The sequence below is a fragment of the Pelodiscus sinensis genome, chromosome Z (genome assembly GCF_052426305.1).
Source record: "Pelodiscus sinensis isolate ZL-2025 chromosome Z, ASM5242630v1, whole genome shotgun sequence".
Taxonomy (NCBI): domain Eukaryota; kingdom Metazoa; phylum Chordata; order Testudines; family Trionychidae; genus Pelodiscus; species Pelodiscus sinensis.
In genome coordinates, this window is record NC_143085.1 from 6,204,389 (window position 1) to 6,224,753 (window position 20,365).

Here is a 20,365-nt window from a genome sequence, read left to right on the forward strand (position 1 = left end):
AACAAAGAGCAAGGCTAGATGGGAGGCAATCCACTTAGAAGCCCTGAGCAGAGACTGGCGCTCAGACCAGCACAGTAATGGACCATTTATCTGACTGGGACCTGATCCTGAACTACAAACAGTAAAAGACCTGGGAGCTAGCTCTTTTTCCTGCCATGGCCAAAGCAAGCAGCTGAAGACAGCCCCCGGTGATTGTAGGCCCCTCTTCACCTCTTCATCATGAAGTGCCAGCAGAATGCTAGAGTCTCCCCTGCCTTCTGTAATTAGAATCGACTAACAACTAAGTGGCTGGTTTTCCCCAGAACATGTGTAAGCAGAGATGGCGCAACACAAACTCCTGCCAGTGCCATTGCTTAGTCTGCTTACGTCTGGCATGAAATCTGCCCCAAGCCTGGACTGCACCAAGTTTTGGGGCTGTAGTGGGAACAAAATTCAGATTCCAGATTCAAAGTGCATAGATCACTCCATCTCTGCAGTGAGCGGAACCAAAAACTCAGCTACAAACACGCTGGAAATCTAGTGCACAGAGATAACAGAATCTTCCTCCTTCCTCATCACATCCCAATGCAATACCCACCCCTGAAACAGTCAATATTTGAGTCTCAGACAAATCTTGTCTCAGACTTTGGGATGGCTGAGAACATTCACGCTGAAGGGAGGTTTAAATTTCAGAAAGGATCCACCATTATCCCAGGCAATGGGGCTCTGAATTTAGTGGTGGATGCTTCTTTAGCTATGAAGCCACCACAGCTGCAAATCCACAAGAAGAACTTATACCGTAGGACGGAGACCCACTTCCGTCCATAAGTGCAAAGGCGGAGGTGATGCTGGAGCTGCAGCTGTACTTTAAAACATGCATTAATCTGCCCCCCTTCTGAAGGGCCCAAAGCCAGCTCCCCCCAGGGTCTGTCAAAGTCTCTCATCAGCCCTGCCAGCCTCTCAGTGCTCTTGAGTTCCTTCCCCATTCTCGGGGACAGCTCTGACACATGCTTATACTAGCAGCCCCTGAAAGACACAGGAGTTCCAAGATGTAAAGTTCACCAGGGAGGAGGCTGTGGTTGAAGAAATTGCCCCAAAACTGCTGACCATCCAGGCCTGAAGAGAAGGGCTTGGGCAGGGGAAGTAGAGATCAGGGCGTCTCCTGAGCAGAATCCATGAGCAGCATCCCTGATGAGAAATGTAGATTCTCTTGCCTGAACATTCCCAATCTCTGCAGAAGCCCTTTAGGGCCCCCAGTGCTGGTTACACAGCCAAGCCCAACTTCGGAGTAGAGGGGGACTAGGTGTAATTAACTCCTCCCTGCAGCAACGTCAGTGAATGAGATCTGCTTTCTGTGCTGTCCTTTGGAAGATCACAGTTTGAAAATCACAGATGCAGGGGAAAATGCAGGACCATGTGCTTGAGAGGGAGTTTGCTCTAGCCCCAGCCTCTCTCAGCAGGAGAGCAATAGGGAGCACAAGTCGTGGGGGGAGTGGAGCTCCTGGCTCCTCACAGGGCTGGATTACCCAATAGACAGACTAAGCATGTGCTTAGGGCACCACCAAAGCAGGGGCACCAAAAAAAAAAAAAAAAGAGAAAAAAGAGATTTTATGGTATAGTATTGTTTTTATTTTGAATTACATAAGGGGGGGCACCATAATCTTTTCAGTGCTTAGGGCCTCTACAGGTCTTAATCCGGCCCTGCCTCCACTCCACTGTGGCTACCGATCACAGCCTGCACTGCGCAGAGATGCTAATGAAGTGCTGGTCTATTCTGGGCCATGCTATTGGCCGCTAATAATGTTCTTTGAAGCTGGAGCCATCCCTGGGCTCCTTGTTTACTGACAAAGTGCCTGTCTCCCTTGAGCAGACACTGCCACATAGCAAGTGAAGTGTCTCAGCTCCTTCCAGAGACAAATTACTCCAATTCCAGCGCAAAACTACAGGAGAATCACCTCCCTGCTGCTCATCAGTCTCGCGGTGACAGGCAGGACAGTGGCCAGGAACTCCCTGCAATGGATAAATATCTGCCTTCTTGTCCTCCAAGAGGGGAAGGAAAAGGAGAAATTTATCCAGGCTTCTGTCCCCAGAGATGGCACAGGCAGAGGACTAATCAAATCACACAAGCTGCTACATGAGAGAGTGGAAAGGCAGGAAACTGCAAAGGGGACAGGACAGATGACAAACAGGGCACAGAGGAGAGGCCAGGCGAAGCACTTTCAGAGCTGGAAGGGAGCGGTGTGGCCAGGACTGGACACATTTTGCATTTGGATGGGCAACATGGGCATAATCCTAAATCTTCAACCCTTTTCACTGTATACGTAACTCCTCTGAAGTCAAACACACAGAGCACCAGTCCAGCAAGCCCCCAGTTTAGGAAGTAGAGAACCTATGCAAGTGATACTCAGACGGAGGCTCATGAGCTTCAAGTGATTCTTTAATGCACGTCCTGCAGCTCTTTGCAGCACTTGGGATTAAAACACTTTGGTGATTTAATTATTAACCAATCTAAGGTGTTAACCAATCAGGATGCTTTCACTATGTTATTAATGAATAATTGTAGTTGATAAAATAATACTTGGCTAGTCATTTTGCTGTGAGAATTCAGTGAATTCACACTACTATCGCTCTTCTGAGTAATGTCGGTTGCTAATTTGGCTCCTGAACCACTAAGGTCTGAGTATCACTGGCATAAGCATACTGACAGATGCACATCCTCAGCAGCCAGTTCATTTGTACAGGCTGTGGTCCGGGTCCCATTACCATCCCTCGGCACTTCTAGTGATGTGCACTGAGAAGTGGCATCAGAGCTGGAAGAAGAGGCATTCGGACATCTAGAAAGAGGGAGCCAGAAATGCAAACAGGCTAGTGAGGTCTACCTTTACTGCTCCTCTATTTCTGAAGCGGCTCTGCCTGGGAGAAAAAGAGGCCTAGGAGTCACGAGAAGGCTACATCTGTGCCCAAGTGTTGTGTGTGGGTGCACGCAGTGGGTGGATTTATATGGGTGTGGGTGTGGGTGCAGGTAGAGGTGAGCATTTGTGTTTGTCCACACACATTGGCTGTGTCTAGACTGCATCCCTTTTCCATAAAAGGGATGCAAATTAGACACATCGCAATTGCAAATGAAGCGGGGATTTAAATCCCCCCGCTTCGTTTGCATAAAAATGACTGCCGCTTTTTTCCGGCTCGGAGCTTTGCCGGAGAAAAGCGCCAGTCTAGACGTGGATCTTTCAGAAAATAAAGCCTTTTCCAAAAGATCCTTTATTCCTTATTTTAAATGGAAATATTTCAGAAAAAGCTTTATTTTCTGAAAGATCCACGTCTAGATCGGCGCTTTTTTCTGGCAAAGCTCCGAGACTGAAAAAAGCGGCAGTCATTTTTATGCAAATGAAGCGGGGGGGATTTAAATCCCCACTTCATTTGCAATTGCAATGTGTCTAATTTGCATCCCTTTTACGGAAAAGGGATGCAGTCTAGACACAGCCATTAGCTTTTCTTTAGAAAAGTCTGGAATTGTTTCATAGATTTTTTTTTTTAAAACATTACTGAGCTTTGTGAGAGTCAAACCTAAGCTGAGTCCTGGCATCCCCACTAAGAATTCCAAGGATGGGGCTTGGTGCCTTGCTTGGAGTATTCTGGCTTAGAGTTGGATTTTATCCTTCAGGAATGAGGAACTTGCTATGGAGACATATGGAGAAGGAAGAAGCCTGGCATGAAGGTTGGGACAGACCCAGAACAGAGGGATGGATTAGCTATAAGAGTATGTCTGCACTGCAGAGTTTTTCCAGAAAAACGGCCATTTTTCTGGAAAAACTACACTTACGTCCGCACTGCAATTGCGTTCTTTTGACAGAAAGAACAGAGGGTTTTTTTTTCTGACAACGGTTAACCTCTTTCGACAAAGAAGAAGCCTTTTTCTGAAAGAGCACTTTTGGAAAAAGGCATGTGTGGATGGGGAAGAGATTTTTTTTTCTAAAGAAGAGGCTACTTGGAAAAAGCACAGGTGCCCTGGTGGCCACTCCATTCCTAGAAATCAAAACTTAAATGCGAGATAGCATCCAATGAATGTGACGATATCTGTCAAAAAAGCAGATCGCTTTTTCGTTGTGCTTTTGCTGAGTGGATGCTCTCTTTTGAAATAAGTTTTTCCAGAAGATCTCTTCCAGAAAAGCTTCTTCTGAAAGAAAACTCCAGTCTAGACACAGCCTAACAGACTACTGTCATTTTCCCCATCTCTAGAGTCTATGATCAGAACCAATGTTGTTCTTCAGAGAAATGAGGACTAGCAAACTTGGTTTTTCACTCATAATAGGAAGTATTGATTATAAGACACCCCTTCCTGCTTAGGAACAAAACATGGAACTGACACCTTAGGCTCAAACATTAAAGAGGATTTTCTTTCCATAGAAAAATGTTGCTGGTACTAACTCTGATTAGTTCAGTGATAGCTGCTAGGAGCTACTTCCAATAGCAGAGAATACTCAGCTGCATAAGAGAGAGCTCTAAAGCCAACTCAGAATTTGAGATGGGAGAGGGAAGATGGAGAATTTGCTTTGTCAGATTGCAACTACTTTAGCAGCATAGAATACAAATGTTTCTACTGGTCTCGGAACAGTCTCCAGATGACAAAGTATTTCTGTTCCTTATTTAACACCACGGCTGTGTCCAGACTCCGGGGTTTTTTCGGGAAAAGTAGCCTTTTTCCGAAAAAACTTCCCCTGCGTCCAGACTCAAGCCGCGTTCTTTCGAAATTAAATCGAAAGAACGCGGCTTTTCTTTCGATGGCGGTAAACCTCATTTCACGAGGAAGAACGCCATCTTTCGAAAGTTCCTCTTTCGAAAGAAGGCGTTCTTCAATGTAAATAGGGCTTCTTCGAAAGAGAGCATCCAGACTCACTGGATGCTTTCTTTCGAAAAAGCAAGCCGCTTTTTCGAAAGTTCAACGTGCAGTCTAGACGCTCTCTTTTGAAAGAGGCTTGCAGTCTAGACATAGCCCAGGTCCCTTACAATATGTGGTCTTTCATCTCCTGGGACAGTAAGTCAGATCCTTGTTTGTAACAGGAACAACATCAATGTTAATGTGATGGTTTAATCTCTGATGAGAATATAAGAATGAGGGTCAAACTCATGCCCAGTGAAGTCAATGGAAGTCTACCTAAGGGAGGATTTGAGCCACTATGTACTTGGAATATGTGACTGTTTTGTATTTTTATATTGAGAAATCCCATCTGACTCCTGCCTGTTTAATTTCCCCCTCTTGTACACATGGTTTCAACCTGAGCTGGTATTGAATTCTTTCTCTATTTTGCCATGATTTTGCCTCTGGATTGGTATTTTTCAGCTTTGTTCCTGCTGAACAAATGGGCTGTTCCTGCTCTACAATGGGGTGGGCAAAAGGGCCTCCACAGGCCAGATCCAGCCCACCAAGCAAGTTGATCCGGCCCATGGAGGCCCTGCCGCTCCCCCACCCTCAGGCCAATTGGGGCCTGGGTGCGAGGGAGCACGCAAAGCTTCCTCCTGCCCTGTGAGCAGCACACAGCACTTTGAAGCACCGCATGCTGCTCGCAAGGCGGGAGAAGACATTACGTGCTCCCCACCCCCAAACCCTAATTAGTCTGGGGGCAGGAGCAGCATGCGAAGTTTCCTCTGCCCTCTCCCCTCCCCCCGCGAGGAGCGTGTGGCACTTTAAAGTGCTGTACGGTCACACAGGGTGGGAGCAGGGCGAGGGAAGCTTCACACAGCTCCCTCACCCCCCAGGCCAATCAAGACTTGGGGGGGAGGGGAGCGCGTAATGTCTCCTCCCGCCCTGTGAGCAGTGCATCGCACTTTGAAGTGCCGCATGCTCCTCACAGGGTGGGGGTAGGGCGGGAGGAGGCTTCCCACGTTTTCCCCGCCCCCAGGACAATCAAGGCCGGGGGGGTAGGGGAGTATGTGAAGCCTCTTCCTACCCTTCCAGGTGGGAAGAGGGGCAAAGGGGTTCCTCCACCCCCAGGCCAATTATGGTCTGGGGGTGGGGAAGCCCAGAAGCATTCTGGCCCCACCCCTTCTGGCCTGGTCCAGGGCCACTTCAAAGTATTTTGAAGTGGCCCCCGGACAAAAATTATTGCCCACCCCTGCTTTATATGGTGGCTATATGACTCTGTGTTTTAGCAAGAAATGAGGCAGTCTTGTTTGTTGAATGACTTTCAGTGAGCCTGTTCAAATAGGATTTATTCACATCCTTGGAGTTACATTGTCATTGGTATCAGGGCTCCTTCTGTGCTACAGCTCCCAACCACAGGTATCGGTACTGGGTCTCCAAATAGCTGAGACTGGTCATCTTCCCTTCTTCTGCATTAGGCTATGGCATGTTATTGCTTCCTATTCAGGTTGTGCGTTTTCCAACCAGGAATGGAGCTTGGACTGTACTGTTTTCACTCAAACAAAAGCAGTTACAAGAGAATGGGGCTGAAAGGGGGAGGCTGCAGCAGCAGGCACAGGCTAATGCAGGGAAGGTCTTAGTCTAGCAGTCAAGAACAGTTGCCTGAAGAGTTTGGAACTGTCTTCATTCTTCGGGGTCCGTTGCTGACTCATGCTGACCATAATATTATGTGCATGTTTCTCTTCTGCGTTACACTACTTGGATCAGATTCAAACACAATCAGAAAGTCAGTTAACAAAATTGAACCCCCACTGATATTTCCCACCTATCCCAAGATACAAGAACCCTGACCTGCCACTGCTGCTCAGTTCTATCTCTAGTTCAAATAAAAGTAGTGGGCCGGAATCTCAGTTATACATTGTGCAGTGGAAATGGCCTTCTAGTTTACACAACCCTTCCTGTCCCCCCTCTCCTTGGCCCATCCTTGCCCTAAACTCAGAAACAGGGAAATCAGAATCAGCCACGCTGTCTGGAAAACACTTGAAGCTCTACCTATGTGCCAATCCCAGGGTGAGTACTTGGTGAAACTCTATGTGATGCAGTCAATGGTGCTGGCGACTCAAGAGCTGGTGTTCTTCTGCAGAGTCAGTGTGATGCTGCAGATTGGCATGAGCCTAGAGGTGCTCATAAAACCAAGGTCCTGATTGTGTGCACACATTCAAGATCCAATGGCTCATTTTGTAAGGGTAGAAGTGTTAATCCCAAAATGGGGTCTGCTGATCATAATCCACCTGGGCTGATCACAATCCAGCATAGTCTGCCATTCTAAATCCCCCCTGTAGGTTTTTAAGTGAATATGGGTTTCTTCTTTACTTCCTTTCCTGAACAGTTGTCTCATGTCACTGTGCAACATGGATTGAAGTAATTCATGTTCTACCACGGAGTGAAGGCTGTACAGCAGCACGAGATGAAATGATCCGTGTATATCCCTTCCCAAGGTGGTTGCAAAGGATCTAGAAATGCCACATATGTCAAGGAAGGGAAAGGTAGCATAGAGATTAGAATATTCCCAATGCTCTTTATTTAATAATGACTTCAGTCACAAGTGTATTGATTTTTTTAGCTTCATCTTGGTACTAAGCAACTGCATAGGAACACACCAAAATTAACAGCCATTTGCCACTATTCCAAGAAGGGAACTAGAATAGAAGGGTGATTTAGGTTTATGAACCGTGCTGACTATCTGCAAAGTCAGATGACAAATGTCACTAGATAATTAAAAGGGAGCCCAAAATTAGCTAAGAATCTTTTACTGGATATGCAACATGGAGTTGCTTGTTATCGGAAATCAATAGCACTCATGGCTCATCAGAGGAAAACAGCAACTGGAGCTGTCATGCTGGAAAGAACCAGAAGTAATTTTGGTGACAAATACATATGGTCTGCATTGTACCTGGTGCTAAACCCTTCCCTGATTTACACCTTGTGCAGGTCCATTAACTCCAATGAGATTTTGTGAAACATAAGTCAATGCAATAAAGGCAATACATAGTCCTTGTAATCGACATTGGGCTACTTAAAAAGGCAAATAATTTTTTTCTCTCCCAAAAGATGAGCTTGATCCAGCCAGCAGGTTTATGCATTTCAATGGGTTAGACCAGTGTTTCTCAACCAGTGGTATGAGTACTCTTAGGCTGGGTCTACATTGGCATGATTTTGCGCAAAACCAGCTGCTTTTGCGCAAAAACATGCTGCCTGTCTATACTGGTGGGGAGTTCTTGCGCAAGAACACTGACATTCTAATGTGTGAAATCAGGGCTTCTTGCGCAAGTCCTATGATGCTCCCGCTCAGGAAAAAGCCCTCTTGCGCAACTGTTCTTGTGCAACAGGCCAGTGTAGACAGGCAGCATGAATTTCTTGCGCAAGAAAGCCCGATGGCTAAAATGGCCATTGGAGCTTTCTTGTGCAAGAGAGCATCTACACTGGCATGGATGCTTTTGTGCAAAAGCAAATCTTTTGCGCAAAGACACATGCCAGTATAGATGCTGTCTTGCACAAATACTTTTAATGGAAAAACTTTTCCATTAAAAGTATTTGTGCAAAATCATGCCAGTCTAGACGCAGCCTTAAGAGTACTTGAAAGAAGTCTGGGGGGTACATCAACACAGCTGAAATTTGGAGAAAACAAATGTTTGTTGTAAGTTTTACATCGCTTTATTATTTTTGTACTTTTTACACCCAAAAATTTCATTGCCTTCCCGGCTATGATTAAGTTGTTTAAACAGATGTATTGCAATAGTAGAAAAAAGTGTTGTGTGTCTGAAAACTGTAGGTACTGGGGGTACTTTCAATTTCTTAAAGGGGTACTTTATAAAAAAAGGTTGAGAAACACTGGGTTAGTCACAGAGGGGTTGTGTTAGTCTGTAACTTTAAAAACAACAAGCAGTCCTGTGGCCCCGTGGAAACTGACATGTGATCATGAGCTTTCGTGGGTAAAGCTAGAATGTTGTATATTTGATGAGCAGAGCAACGAGGGACATTTGTTTCGCTTGGTTTTACTTTTATGTTTTTATCAAATCCTTTTAAGATAAAGACCTATTTTAAAAATACGTCACTCACAAAGATTAATGCTCTCTGGCAGAGCTGCTGTGCATAGGAAGCTTGACCATTGCCTGTCAGTGTTTCTGTGTGCCTGGCTTTCCTACCTCTAGCTTTTTGGAAGCAATTAATGTGGTAAATTCTTCCCCCTGCTGTGCAAAGGGTAGACTGCCTGGATGTGCTCAAGTGTTTTTCTGTGTTCATAACACACAGGGGGCTCTGTGAATACAAGCTGCATATTTTTAGTGCCTTCCGGCTGAGAAGCTGAAAGACATTAGTGAATTAACCCTACAAGCCCCACTGGGAGGTTGGAATTATGCCCCCTGGACAGACAGGGAACTGAGTTACAGCAGGGTGATTTGCTGAAGGTCTTTAGCATAGCTAGAAGCCATGTGAATAGCCTGTCTTCCAATTCTGCATGTTAGCCACAGGTCCCTGCTTCTTGTTACAGTGGTGCTCAGCACAGCTGCAAATCATGCTATTTTTCTTTGGGCCATTGTACATTGACATGTTCAACTTTAAGAACTAAAATGTGAAAATTGTAGCCTTTCTATGCATACATCTTGCATATTCATGCTGGGGCATGTACATATGTATTGGATTGCAAAAAAACTATGCATATATGAAGAGGTGAGTGTATGGGTATTTTTCCATAGAGGGAATTGTGTCTTGTGTGCATGTGTGTGTGTATCTTTCTAATAGAATTTTGTGTATCTGTATATTTATGTTTATTCATGGAGAATACTCTGTGTGTAAACATAGATGTTTGTGTGTGTGTATGTGTTCCGAACTACATACATACATAAGGTTGCACGAACACTACATAAAATGATTTTGTGACATGATGCAGGCTGTGTGGATATACATTGGAATGTTTGGAAAGCATTTGTGTGTGTGTGTGTATACACAGCTTGTCTGTGGACATGGGGCTGCATGTGTATGTGTATCCACCCAGAGTGTATGTATGTAGCGTAGGCTATATGTATGGATACAAGCGTGCTCATATGTAGGTTGTGTGTATACATACAGAGAGGCATTATGCAGGGTTGTTCCTAGAGGAATGTGGGCCCAGAGAATCCCCCCACCACAGGCCACTGCTCGGTCTGCACCTGGGCCCCACTCCACCCCATTCTCCAACCCCTGCCCCTACTGCATCTCCTCCCACCTCCCTTGTACTCCTGCTATGCAACCTGGGATTACCAGAGGGCCTAGCAGGGGGCAGTGGCCACCCTCACTCTCACTCCACTGGGCCCTGCAGGCTCCAATCAATATAGGACACCCTCCTGTCCTTAGGATAGTTGGACAGCTACTGCAGGGACCCGCAAAGTGCAGAGCCCAGGGCAGCCACCCCGAACTATCTTATGGGTGGGATGGTTCTGTATGAATGTATATGTTGATTATGCATATACTACACAGGATGCATGTGTGAGTGTGCACACAAACATATACTTGTAGAGTGGCTGTGGCCAGGTGTGCTCTTCTACCATGCAACACGTTCTGTACTAAACACCTATTGGATGATGAGGGCGGATAGTCATCACAGCATCCTGCAACCCGGGGGGAAGGAGCTATCGAACCTAAATACCTGCCTATTGTCCTTCTGGGCAGGACTTAGGGGGCCACATACGTCACAGCCTTGCACAATGCATCACTGCCTTCCTGCTGTGAAAACTTGATAAGCTGGGGTCAATAAGGGGAAGAGCCCTTGAATGTTTGGGAGTGGAGACTAAGCTAGAATATAAAGAAGTTGTAGGAGGAACCTACACCGAAAACGAGGTGAATTCTGCTGGCCAGCAGCAGAGGGCGCCTTGGTGACATTGACAGAGCAGAAAGTCCCTCACTGGAAAGTTTCATAAAAGGCAGGGTCTCTTGGAAGGATGAGGCCCCAGACAGGGACAGAAAGCGGGGAGGGTCTCAAGAATGGAATGTGGAAGAGAGGAAACGTTTGGGGCAATGAAAATGAAATAGAGAACTGGAACAGGTGAAGATTTTCTATGGATCACAAAACCCTGACCCTTCCCCTGAAAGACGAATCACAGCACTGGATTCATGTCAGATTCCTGTGTCAAAACCAGCTGTTTCCCTTCTGCAGGTTTGCTTTAGGCTACCACAACCTCCATTCTGGGTTTGGAAACCAGTTCTTCCTATCCTCTGATTCTGCCCCAGGCATCCATGGTTAGGCGCTCAGCGTTGTCTCTACACCAACAGCCTGTTTCATTCCCTCGCCTCTCTAGTTTCACATTCTGGTCTCAGAACTGATCCTTGCCCTGCATCAGGGCTTACTCAGGGTACCCACTTCCATGGCTCAAACAGGACCTCACAGGTACCACAATAAACGCAGCCGGAATAATAATCCAGTCAGAGAAAGGCAGCTGGCGAAGCGATTATGGTTCCCTCTTCTGTTTTATTCTGTTATACTGTTCACTCATGTGGGGACTGGACTGTGACCCCCTGAAAAAATCCCCCCCCCCACAATGATTCTGTGACTCTGACCTCTGAAATGTGCAGATGTGAGAACTAGTCACCTCAGTTAACCATAAACCAGGGGTGTGGAACCTCAGGCCTGGGAGCCGGAGGTGGCCCTCGGCTTGCCTGGGTCCAGCCCTGAGGTTCAGGCCCTCCCCAGCATTGGGAAGCCCGTGCTGGTGCTCCAGCCCCACTGCTGCCCCCCTAGGGGCTGGAGCACACAAAATACACAAGGCTGCCCCCCCCCCCCCAGCTCTGGTGTATGAGGTGAACTTGGGGAGTGTCTTTCTGCTTCTCAGTCAGGGGCCACAGTGAGGGGTTTTTTTTCTGCTTCTCACTTGTGTGCAGCCCCCGACTGGTTTTTCTGTGGGTCAGTGGCCCCCGACCCAAGAAAAGGTTCCTCACCCCTGCCGTAAACATTGCGACATGACTGCCCATCTCTTTGGCACAGCCTGAGACTACATCCGAGAGCCTCTATCACTGCAACACAATAACATCCCTTCTATTAGAGCACAACACGGCCTGCAGGACTTCCCCCTTCCCTTCCCCACATCCCTCACACACCTCGGTGTTAGTCTGGGATCCAAGAAACTTTATAGTGGAAATATATAAGTGACCCTCTCCTCTCTCTCTCTCATCAGTCAGATGTAAAAGTGTCCTTGTACGTTTCTGCTTGGAGGGTTCTTAAGTTGTGGGCCTGAAGCAGCAGTTTTTACTCAGGCAACACTCCCATTTGAATCAGTAGGAATTCAGAGTTCCCAGTGTCATTGAGAGTTTTGCCTTAGTGTGGACCTCAAGGTAACAGGGAGAACAGGGAGAAAGTGCTTATCCCTTCCCTGTGGGTGTCTGGGAAATACTCTCTTGCCTTGCAGTTTCTGGCTCCTTTTGGAGAAGATTGTTCCTTAGGGTACTCATCAGCCAGCTGATAAGCAGGGCTAATTCCCTTCACTCTGGCTAGTGCCATGATGCACCAGGGTGCCATTGCTTTTCTATGAGTAAACTCCAAAGAGATGCAAGAAGATAGACAAGGAAAGGAAAAGAAAAAGAAAAGAGCCAGTTGCAAACAAAATCTTTCTCCTCCTGTTTAATGTTTATTTGGGCACTAGAATTAAAACCTGATCTGGTAATGGGACGACACATGCCGAAAAGAGAGAGCCTCTCATGACCCCTGGAGATGGAAATACAACAGGCCCTTTGGCCTTGGGCACTTACAAAGCCGGTAAATATTTGATAGGCCCTTATGGCTTTCTCTGATCTGCATGATCCCCAGGCTATTAGAAAGCAGTTGTCTGAAAACTGTGTTAGGAAATCACTTCATTAAAAAATTTAACAGCCAGGCAGGGCGTGAAAGCAAAACAGCCCTGAAAACTGCCGGGTCTCACATGGCGGGATCACTTACACATTAATATTGCATGGCAAATGCCAGGAAAGGCTCCGCTTAAAGGGCCAGGACCATGAAGCCAACAGAACGAAGAAAGAGAGAACTGGAGTTCTGTGCCTGCTGCGCTGCTCTCCTTGCTGCCCCAGTGTGCCACCGGGCTATTGCCACTGTGCTGTCCTGCTGCCACGCTGCTGCTGCACCAAGATCCCTGCCTTCATGCCACTTCTGCACTGATGTCCTGTGGGCACGTCACTATGGATCACCAGCCCTGCCATGCTGCTGTTGGTGCAACACTGTCCCCGTTAACAGGCCACTGCACTGCTGCTATCCATGGGGATGTCACGCCTGACACTTTCCCTGCTGATGCATGGATGATGCACCTCATCCCCTGATGTCAGGCTACCCCTAGATGGCTATTTCTGCTGCCAAACTACTCTGGCACCTTATTCCTGCTGCCCTGCTAAGGCTGCATTGCTAACTCTTCTACTCTGTTATCCCTGAGCCACCATCCTTGCTGCCACATTAATGCTGCATAGCTGTTCCTCTGTCACAGCTAACGTGCACCTCTCTCCCTGCTGCCATGCAGATGCTGCTTTGCCACCCCACCTCCTACACTGCCACATTCCTGCTATACCAATATTGCGGTGCCATGCTTCTGCGCCACTGCAGCATCCCACTGCCAAGCTGCCACATTCCTGCTATATCAATATTGCAGTGCCACGCTTCTGCACCACTGCAGCATCCCACTGTCACACTGCCACATTCCTGCTATACCAATATCACGGTGCCTCGCTTCTGCGCCACTACAGCATCCCGCTGCCATTCATTGCACCACTATTCTTGCAACGTCCTGCCAAACTGGGCCCCACCCCCCCAGCAGACCAGGGAGACGAGGAGCAAAGCCTCGGAGGACGCTGGCAGCGGGACAGCCCAGACGCACTGCGGTCCCGCTGCCCACATCCTCCACAGCTTTGCTCCGCGTCTCCCTGGTCTACTGGGGGGGGGGGGAGCCAGCAGACCAGGGAGACACGGAGCAAAGCCGTGGAGGATGCGGGCGAGACCGCATCACGTCTCGGCGGTCCCACCGCCCGCGTCTCCCTGGTCTGCTGGGGGGGGGCGCAGCTAGTGCGCCCCCCCCAGCAGACCAGGCTTTTCTCGCCTCAGATGCCTCGGGTAGAGCAGCTCGGGTGCTGCTGGGTTGGTCCCGCAGCGCGGCTCCTCAGCGCTACTGGACCAACCCGGCAGCACCCCAGCTGCTCTGCCCCAGGTGTCCCCAAGTCAGCCGCTGCTGAAACTGACCAGCGGCTGACTACAGGAAGCCCGGGGCAGAGCAGCTGGGGTGCTGCCGGGTTGGTCCCCGCAGCGCCGAGGTGCGGCGCTGCGGGGACCTACCTGGCAGCGCCCCAGCTGCTCTGTCCCAGGCATCCAGATTCAGCCGCTGCTGAAACTGATCAGCGGCTGATTCCAGGAAGCCCCAGGCAGAGCAACTCTGCCTCGGGCTTCCTGTAGTCAGCCGCTGGTCAGTTTCAGCAGCAGCTGAATCTGGACACCAGTTCCGACTTACATACAAATTCGACTTAAGAACAAACCTACAGTCCCTATCTTGTACATAACCCGGGGACTGCCTGTAATTCCACATCTACACAACCAGCAATTATTTCAAAATAGTGTTGAAATACTGTCAAGCTGGAGGACTTCTTACTCTGACTCCTGTAACCCTCATGGTAAGAGGAGTAAGGGAAGTTGGAGCAAGAGTGCTCTATTTCGAAATAAGTGCTGTGTAGATGCTCCTTATTTCAAAATAAGCTAGGCATTTGATGTAGCTCAATTTGTGTAGCTTATTTTGAGTAAAGCCCTGCAGTGTAGACACACCCTGAGAAGCTGCTCCTGGACTGCATTCAATTCACTGCACAACATTTTATTTCCATAATACTGTGTTAATTCTGCTTGCACTAATTTACCTTAATCCTCCCCTCCAGCACTGTATTAACATCACACTCACTGCCTTATGGCTTTACAACAACCCCACACTGCCAGACTAGCACAGCTCTGTACTAACATCATACTGAATGCCATTGCCATGTGACTGCACCGGATACCATGCCTTTGCAATATGATATTACTCCATTATCAGGCTGCCAACATGCTAGTTACACTAATGTGCCACGAAGCTACAACATACAAATATCACACCCTTGAACTGCCTAAATATACACACATTGTGCCAGTATCACTTCCTGGTACTGCTCCAGGAGCATGTCACAATGTTACTGCATTGTCAGGAGTCAGGGCTTTACTATCAAGTCTCTCTGGTGCTGGTACTTACACCCAAGCGTAAGTACCACACTAACATGCTTTTCTCATATTATGTGTTACTCCACAAAGCCCAAACACTAATATGTCATTAGCCTACTGTGACACAGTGGCTTATACTAATACACTATTACACCACCCCACATCTATTTATACATGCACCAGTGGACTACTACACAACAGTATGATGCACTGAAATTGCATGATATTTCTATATAGAATACCAATGCACCTTGAATGTAGTTAATAAAAGACTTCTGCATTATCATACTCTGACAGTACATGCTTTCACACTAGACTATAGCAAACACCACCAATGCACCACTGGGCTGGGCTAACACACCAGTTATATATTTACAGCACTTCTGCCCATGCTCTGTATTTCCTCTTGTACAGTCACAAATCTGCCTGAGACATCTCTGGAGTGCTGGATTACTATCTCACGCTGCTACTGCAACAATGACATACCGCGTGAAGTCATCCCTGCAATGTTTTCTGCCTGTCTCATTGTACCACCGTGATATTCTGCAACCATGGCCATATCATAGCACCACCGTGTAAGCACAGGAGGATGTTTTGCTTGTGGAGCACTGTCCTCTGCAGCATTGTGCTCTCCTCCTAATGTATAACTGAACATTTATTTTAACTGCTACATTCGCTGTGTGATAACAATACAGGGGGCTGGATGTGTTAGCTGGAAGTTCCTGGACTAAAGAGACTGCTGCCTGGTGCTGTTGCTCTCATCTAATTACAGTGTATATTAAATGGGTGCTGCAGTTCCTGCAGCATTACATTGTATTCCTGGACATTACTGCACTTCTGTGACACTGCATCCACCCACGATTGAAACTTGGATTCCTACAGGTATCATTTCCTGTCCTCCCTGACTACTGCAAACTCAGAAATCTAGCCAACTGCTAACATTCTTTGCTCCACTCTTGGGAGAAAGCCTTCATCCCTTCTGGTACCATGCAAAACTTGCAACTACTTCTGCCCCAGGGCCTCTACCCATTTCTGAACTTGACAATTACAATTTTCTCTACTATGTGCCTTTGATTCTTCACCCCACTATTTCTGAATTCTGTGCTGCAGCTATATTCCTGCATTGCTGTGTCTACCCATTCCCATATGTCCTTACTGCAACCCACTCCACACGTCTTAGATTACCCCTTGAGGGGTCATTTCATCTGAGCTCTTTCAGAGAAGGCAAGAGGCAGAGAGACACAGATACGGAATGTCAGGCTATGAAAAAAAATCTCTGTTCACAAGCACAGGGGCTATGCACTGGGTAAAAGAAGAAGCAGAAGCAGTATTTAATTTGTGCTCTTTTTTGTTAAGAAAGCCAGCATTATTGTACTGGGATGAGGGGGCTAAATCTTGCCGTTTATGGCATTCAGTAGAAATGTGACACCTGAAAGTGGGTAGGCAATACTGGTATAATAAAAGGTGCCATTCAGAGCCAGTTTACAGCAGTGGGAAAAGATCAGCTCAAAAGTAAGTGGACCCTTGATTTTGTGTTGAGGACCTAGGCGTAGATTTTTGTTGTTGTTGTGATTCTGATATTTTGGGGCCAAGCAGTGCTGCAGAGCTAAATTCCACACTCAGTTACTTCCCCACGGATATCAGCAGTATTGCAGAGATGTGACAGAACAGAATTTAGCTCACAGATTTCCAAATATGCTGGTGGCATATTGCTCTTTGTCACCTGAGCACCGGTACTGACCGGAACCTTAAGACTTGTTACTGAAAAATGTTATCCCTGACTTTTGATGTCCAGTTTTGTGGGGCTAATTCTGAGCTGACTGCAGCAAGAATATTCATATCCCAACAAAAAGCTGATGCAATGTCCTGGGGAAAGGCAAAAGGTTAGATTTGATCTTCTCCAGTGCAGTCAAGGTTGTCAGAGGCAGACAGCACTTTCCACCACTGAACTAAACAGACCTGGCTCACACAAGTCCTTGCTCTTGAGCACTAAAGTTCTGCTCCTCCCTTCCTCTCTCCACCACCCCAACCGGACCCGATAGTCTGCAGAACCTTCCAAGCCAGCTTGTCTATAAAATAAAACCAGAGATCCTAATTCTGGTGTCACTGATCACTCTCTGTACCGGAATTTACTCTTCAGGCCACCGCTTCATGCAAGTTGTGCTGGGGGGAGATTGCAGTTCCGTTAATCTTCTTGGAGATTACATCCCCCAGTAACATCCCATAATGGCTCTAAATGAAAATTGGAAGCAAGGCTGCCTTTGCCTCTTCTCTTTTAAAGAGTAGCCCTGTCAGGGGTAATTTCATTACCAGGCGCAGTCAAAAACAACCGCTCTGCGCCGACAGAGCCTGCCAGCCCTGCACGCATCTGTTCCCTCTCAACACCCTGACGGCAAGGGCTCCAGAACTGGGTCAGAAGGATTTTTTTTGTCCCCCTCCCGTCTTCTGGCAGCGCTGCCACCCGACATGCTCCCTATTTCCAGTCTACAGCCGCGTGCCTATGGGAGAAGCGAACACAGCGCGAGGAGAAAGGGCGCGCGAAAGAGAGAGGTCATTTGTTTTTCAGATCAGATGCTTTGGCTCTGTCCTCCCCCCAGACACAGCCATCCCTGAGCCCAAACAACTGGGTTATCGGTCAGCCAAGGAGAGAGGGGGGTGGGGTGAGGGGCTCACTTTGGCGCTGGGCTGAAACAGAATCTATTGCCTGCTACCTCTCCGTGCGCCCCACTCCCTCCGCGCCGCGGGGCGCAGAGCCAAGCCAGGCGAGCGTCTGGTGTCCCAGCACACAGTGGCCGGCTCTCGGGGTGAGGGGGTGCTACGAGCCATGGGTCTGACGGGGGCTTGGACTTTCTTTGGGGAAGTCACAAAGTGCCCAAAGTGTCTCTCCCCCTCCCACCCATTCTCAATAGACACCCGCTGCGCGCGCTCCCAGCCCGCACACCTGAGCCTATCCGGTGCCCCAGTCCAAACCTGCCCGCCCCACGCAAACACACGCACCCCTCGCCCGCAAGCTGCGAGGAACTTGGCGCCCCGGCGAGCCCGGTGGCTCGGCGAAGTTTTGCAGAGGCGGCCAGGAAGCAGTGCACTGACAGCTGCGAGCTTCTCTCTCGGGCTCAGGCGGGCTCCGAGTCCGAAAGCCAAAGATGGGGAGGGAAAGGCGGAGAAAGCCGCAGGGGCTGGGGAAGGCAGAGAAGGGGGACGGGGGACACCTGCTCCTTACCTGGCCAAAGACGGAGCTGAGGATGGGGTGTAGCTGGTGGAAGAGGGGGTCTGCTTCCCGGGACCGGTCGCTGCTGCTGGACTTGGTGGAGAACTTGCTGCTGGATTTGGACAGAGGGGACGAGCCTTCGGAGAGCTTCAGGGACTCTCTGCTAGACCCCTCTGTGTGACCGAAGAAAAAGTCCTCCTCCCTCTCCTCCCCATCCCTCTGGCAGTGCTGCTGCGCTTGGTCCTGGCTGGGATGCTGCTGCTTCTGGTGGGGATGGGGAGGTGGCTGAGGATGCCGAGACGCCCTGGCTTGCTCCTTGCTGCTGCCTCTGCTTGGACCTCCTTCTGCTGGCTCCGGCTGGCTCTCGCGCTGCGCATGTGACTGCTTCTTGATCCCCTTCACTCCAGCCTCCTTGGCTCCGGGGTGGCAAAGTGGCCTCCTGGAACTGGGGTCCCCATGGAGCGGCTCCTGGCCGCTCAGCTCCCGGGCCGGGTATCTGGGCTGCCCTTTCCCGTCGCGGGCATGGCTCTTCCTGGGCTGGGGCTCCGAGCCTGCCGCAGCCCTCCGGCTCCCCCCGGCCTTCAGCAGCGAGGTCCTGGATTCGCTCTTTGCAATGGGCGAGCTCATGGCGCGCGGGGGGCCCGGCCGTGGCCGCGGGCGGGCGGGAGTGCGGGTGGCATGTCCTCCAGACACCTGCTTAAATTCAGCACCGCAGCCCATGTGACAGCTCCAGACAATGGGCCCGGGAAGGCTCCTCCGCAGCCGCCCCCTGGCTGCCAGTCCCAGGGGCAGACGCGTGGCGCCGGCAGGTGAGGGGGGCACAGCCCCGCTGCGCCCCTCCCCAAAGAGGGGCCGGGCCGGGAGCGGCGGGGGGCGCGGAGCTGCGGGGCGCGGCTCTCGGCGCAGGGCAGCCGCCGGCTCCCAGCCAGCCCCGGCGGCAGGGGGAGGGTGGAGACCGCGGGCGGAAAGGCGCAGCGGAGTCCGAGCGCCGGGAGTCCAGCCGGGTCGCAAGGGAGCCCGGCCCGCCCCGGCCTCCTGCCCGGCAGGAGACTCAACTTTCCCGGCCCGGCGCTCTCGTGAGCCTGAAGCCGAAGAGAGAAAAGTGACCGGCAGAAAAGGGGACTGCGCCAGGACACTGCGGATAGGAAAGGGGAAGCGCACACTGCACAGTACATGGGCAGGGCACTGCTGTGGGGAAACACACTGCTGAGTGCAGGGCACTGCAGTAGGGAAGCTCACACTGCACAGTACATGGGCAGGGCACTGCTATGGGGAAGCGCACACTGCACAGTACATGGGCAGGGCACTGCTATGGGGAAGCGCACACTGCACAGTACATGGGCAGGGCACTGCTGTGGGGAAACACACTGCTGAGTGCAGGGCACTGCAGTAGGGAAGCTCACACTGCAGAGGGCATGGTCAGGGCACTGCTGTGGGGAAGCTCACCATGCACAGGGCAGGGCACTGCTATGGGGAAGCTCACCATGCACAGGGCAGGGCACTGCTATGGGGAAGCTCACCATGCACAGGGCAGGGCACTGCAGTAGGGAAGCTCACACTGCAGAGGGCATGGTCAGGGCACTGCTGTGGGGAAGCTCACACTGCAGAGGGCATGGTCAGGGCACTGCTGTGGGGAAGCTCACCATGCACAGGGCAGGGCACTGATATGGGAAAGCTTGCACTGTAGAGAGCAGGGGCATGGCACTGCGGTGAAGAAGCTCACACTGCAGAGGGCAGGAGAGGGCACTTCTGTGGGGAATCTCCCACGGCTGAGGTGCTATAAATGATTGTATCTTATACTCATCCACCACTTTTTATCGCTGGATTTCAAGACACTTCCAAAGGAAGCTCAGTGTCATCGCCCCCAGTTTACAGATGTGGGAACTGAGGCACAGGCAGAGGCAGGACTAATTGTCAGAGCTGCCACGGCTCCCATGATCTTCGGTTCTAGCTGCTCAGCATTTGTGAAAATTAATTCTCAAGTCTATTTCCCAAGGTCACAATACAAGTCAATGACAGAGCCAGGATGAAAGAATTAACATGGCACTGCTGTGAGGAAGCTCCCCTCGGTGTAATG

At 49.6% G+C, this 20,365-nt stretch overlaps 1 protein-coding gene across 2 annotated transcripts in view; it reads right to left on the bottom strand.

Annotated features, from left to right (window-relative positions):
• Positions 1-19,027, bottom strand: part of CABP1 (calcium binding protein 1) — a 36,438-nt gene extending 17,411 nt beyond the window's left edge. For both annotated transcript variants that reach the window (XM_089775229.1, XM_075898077.2), the window contains exon 1: positions 18,301-19,027. In XM_089775229.1, coding sequence (XP_089631355.1) covers positions 18,301-19,008 — 708 coding nt within the window. In that variant the 5' untranslated portion in view covers positions 19,009-19,027. The remainder of the gene's footprint in view (positions 1-18,300) is intronic.
• Positions 19,028-20,365: the final 1,338 nt, after the last annotated feature.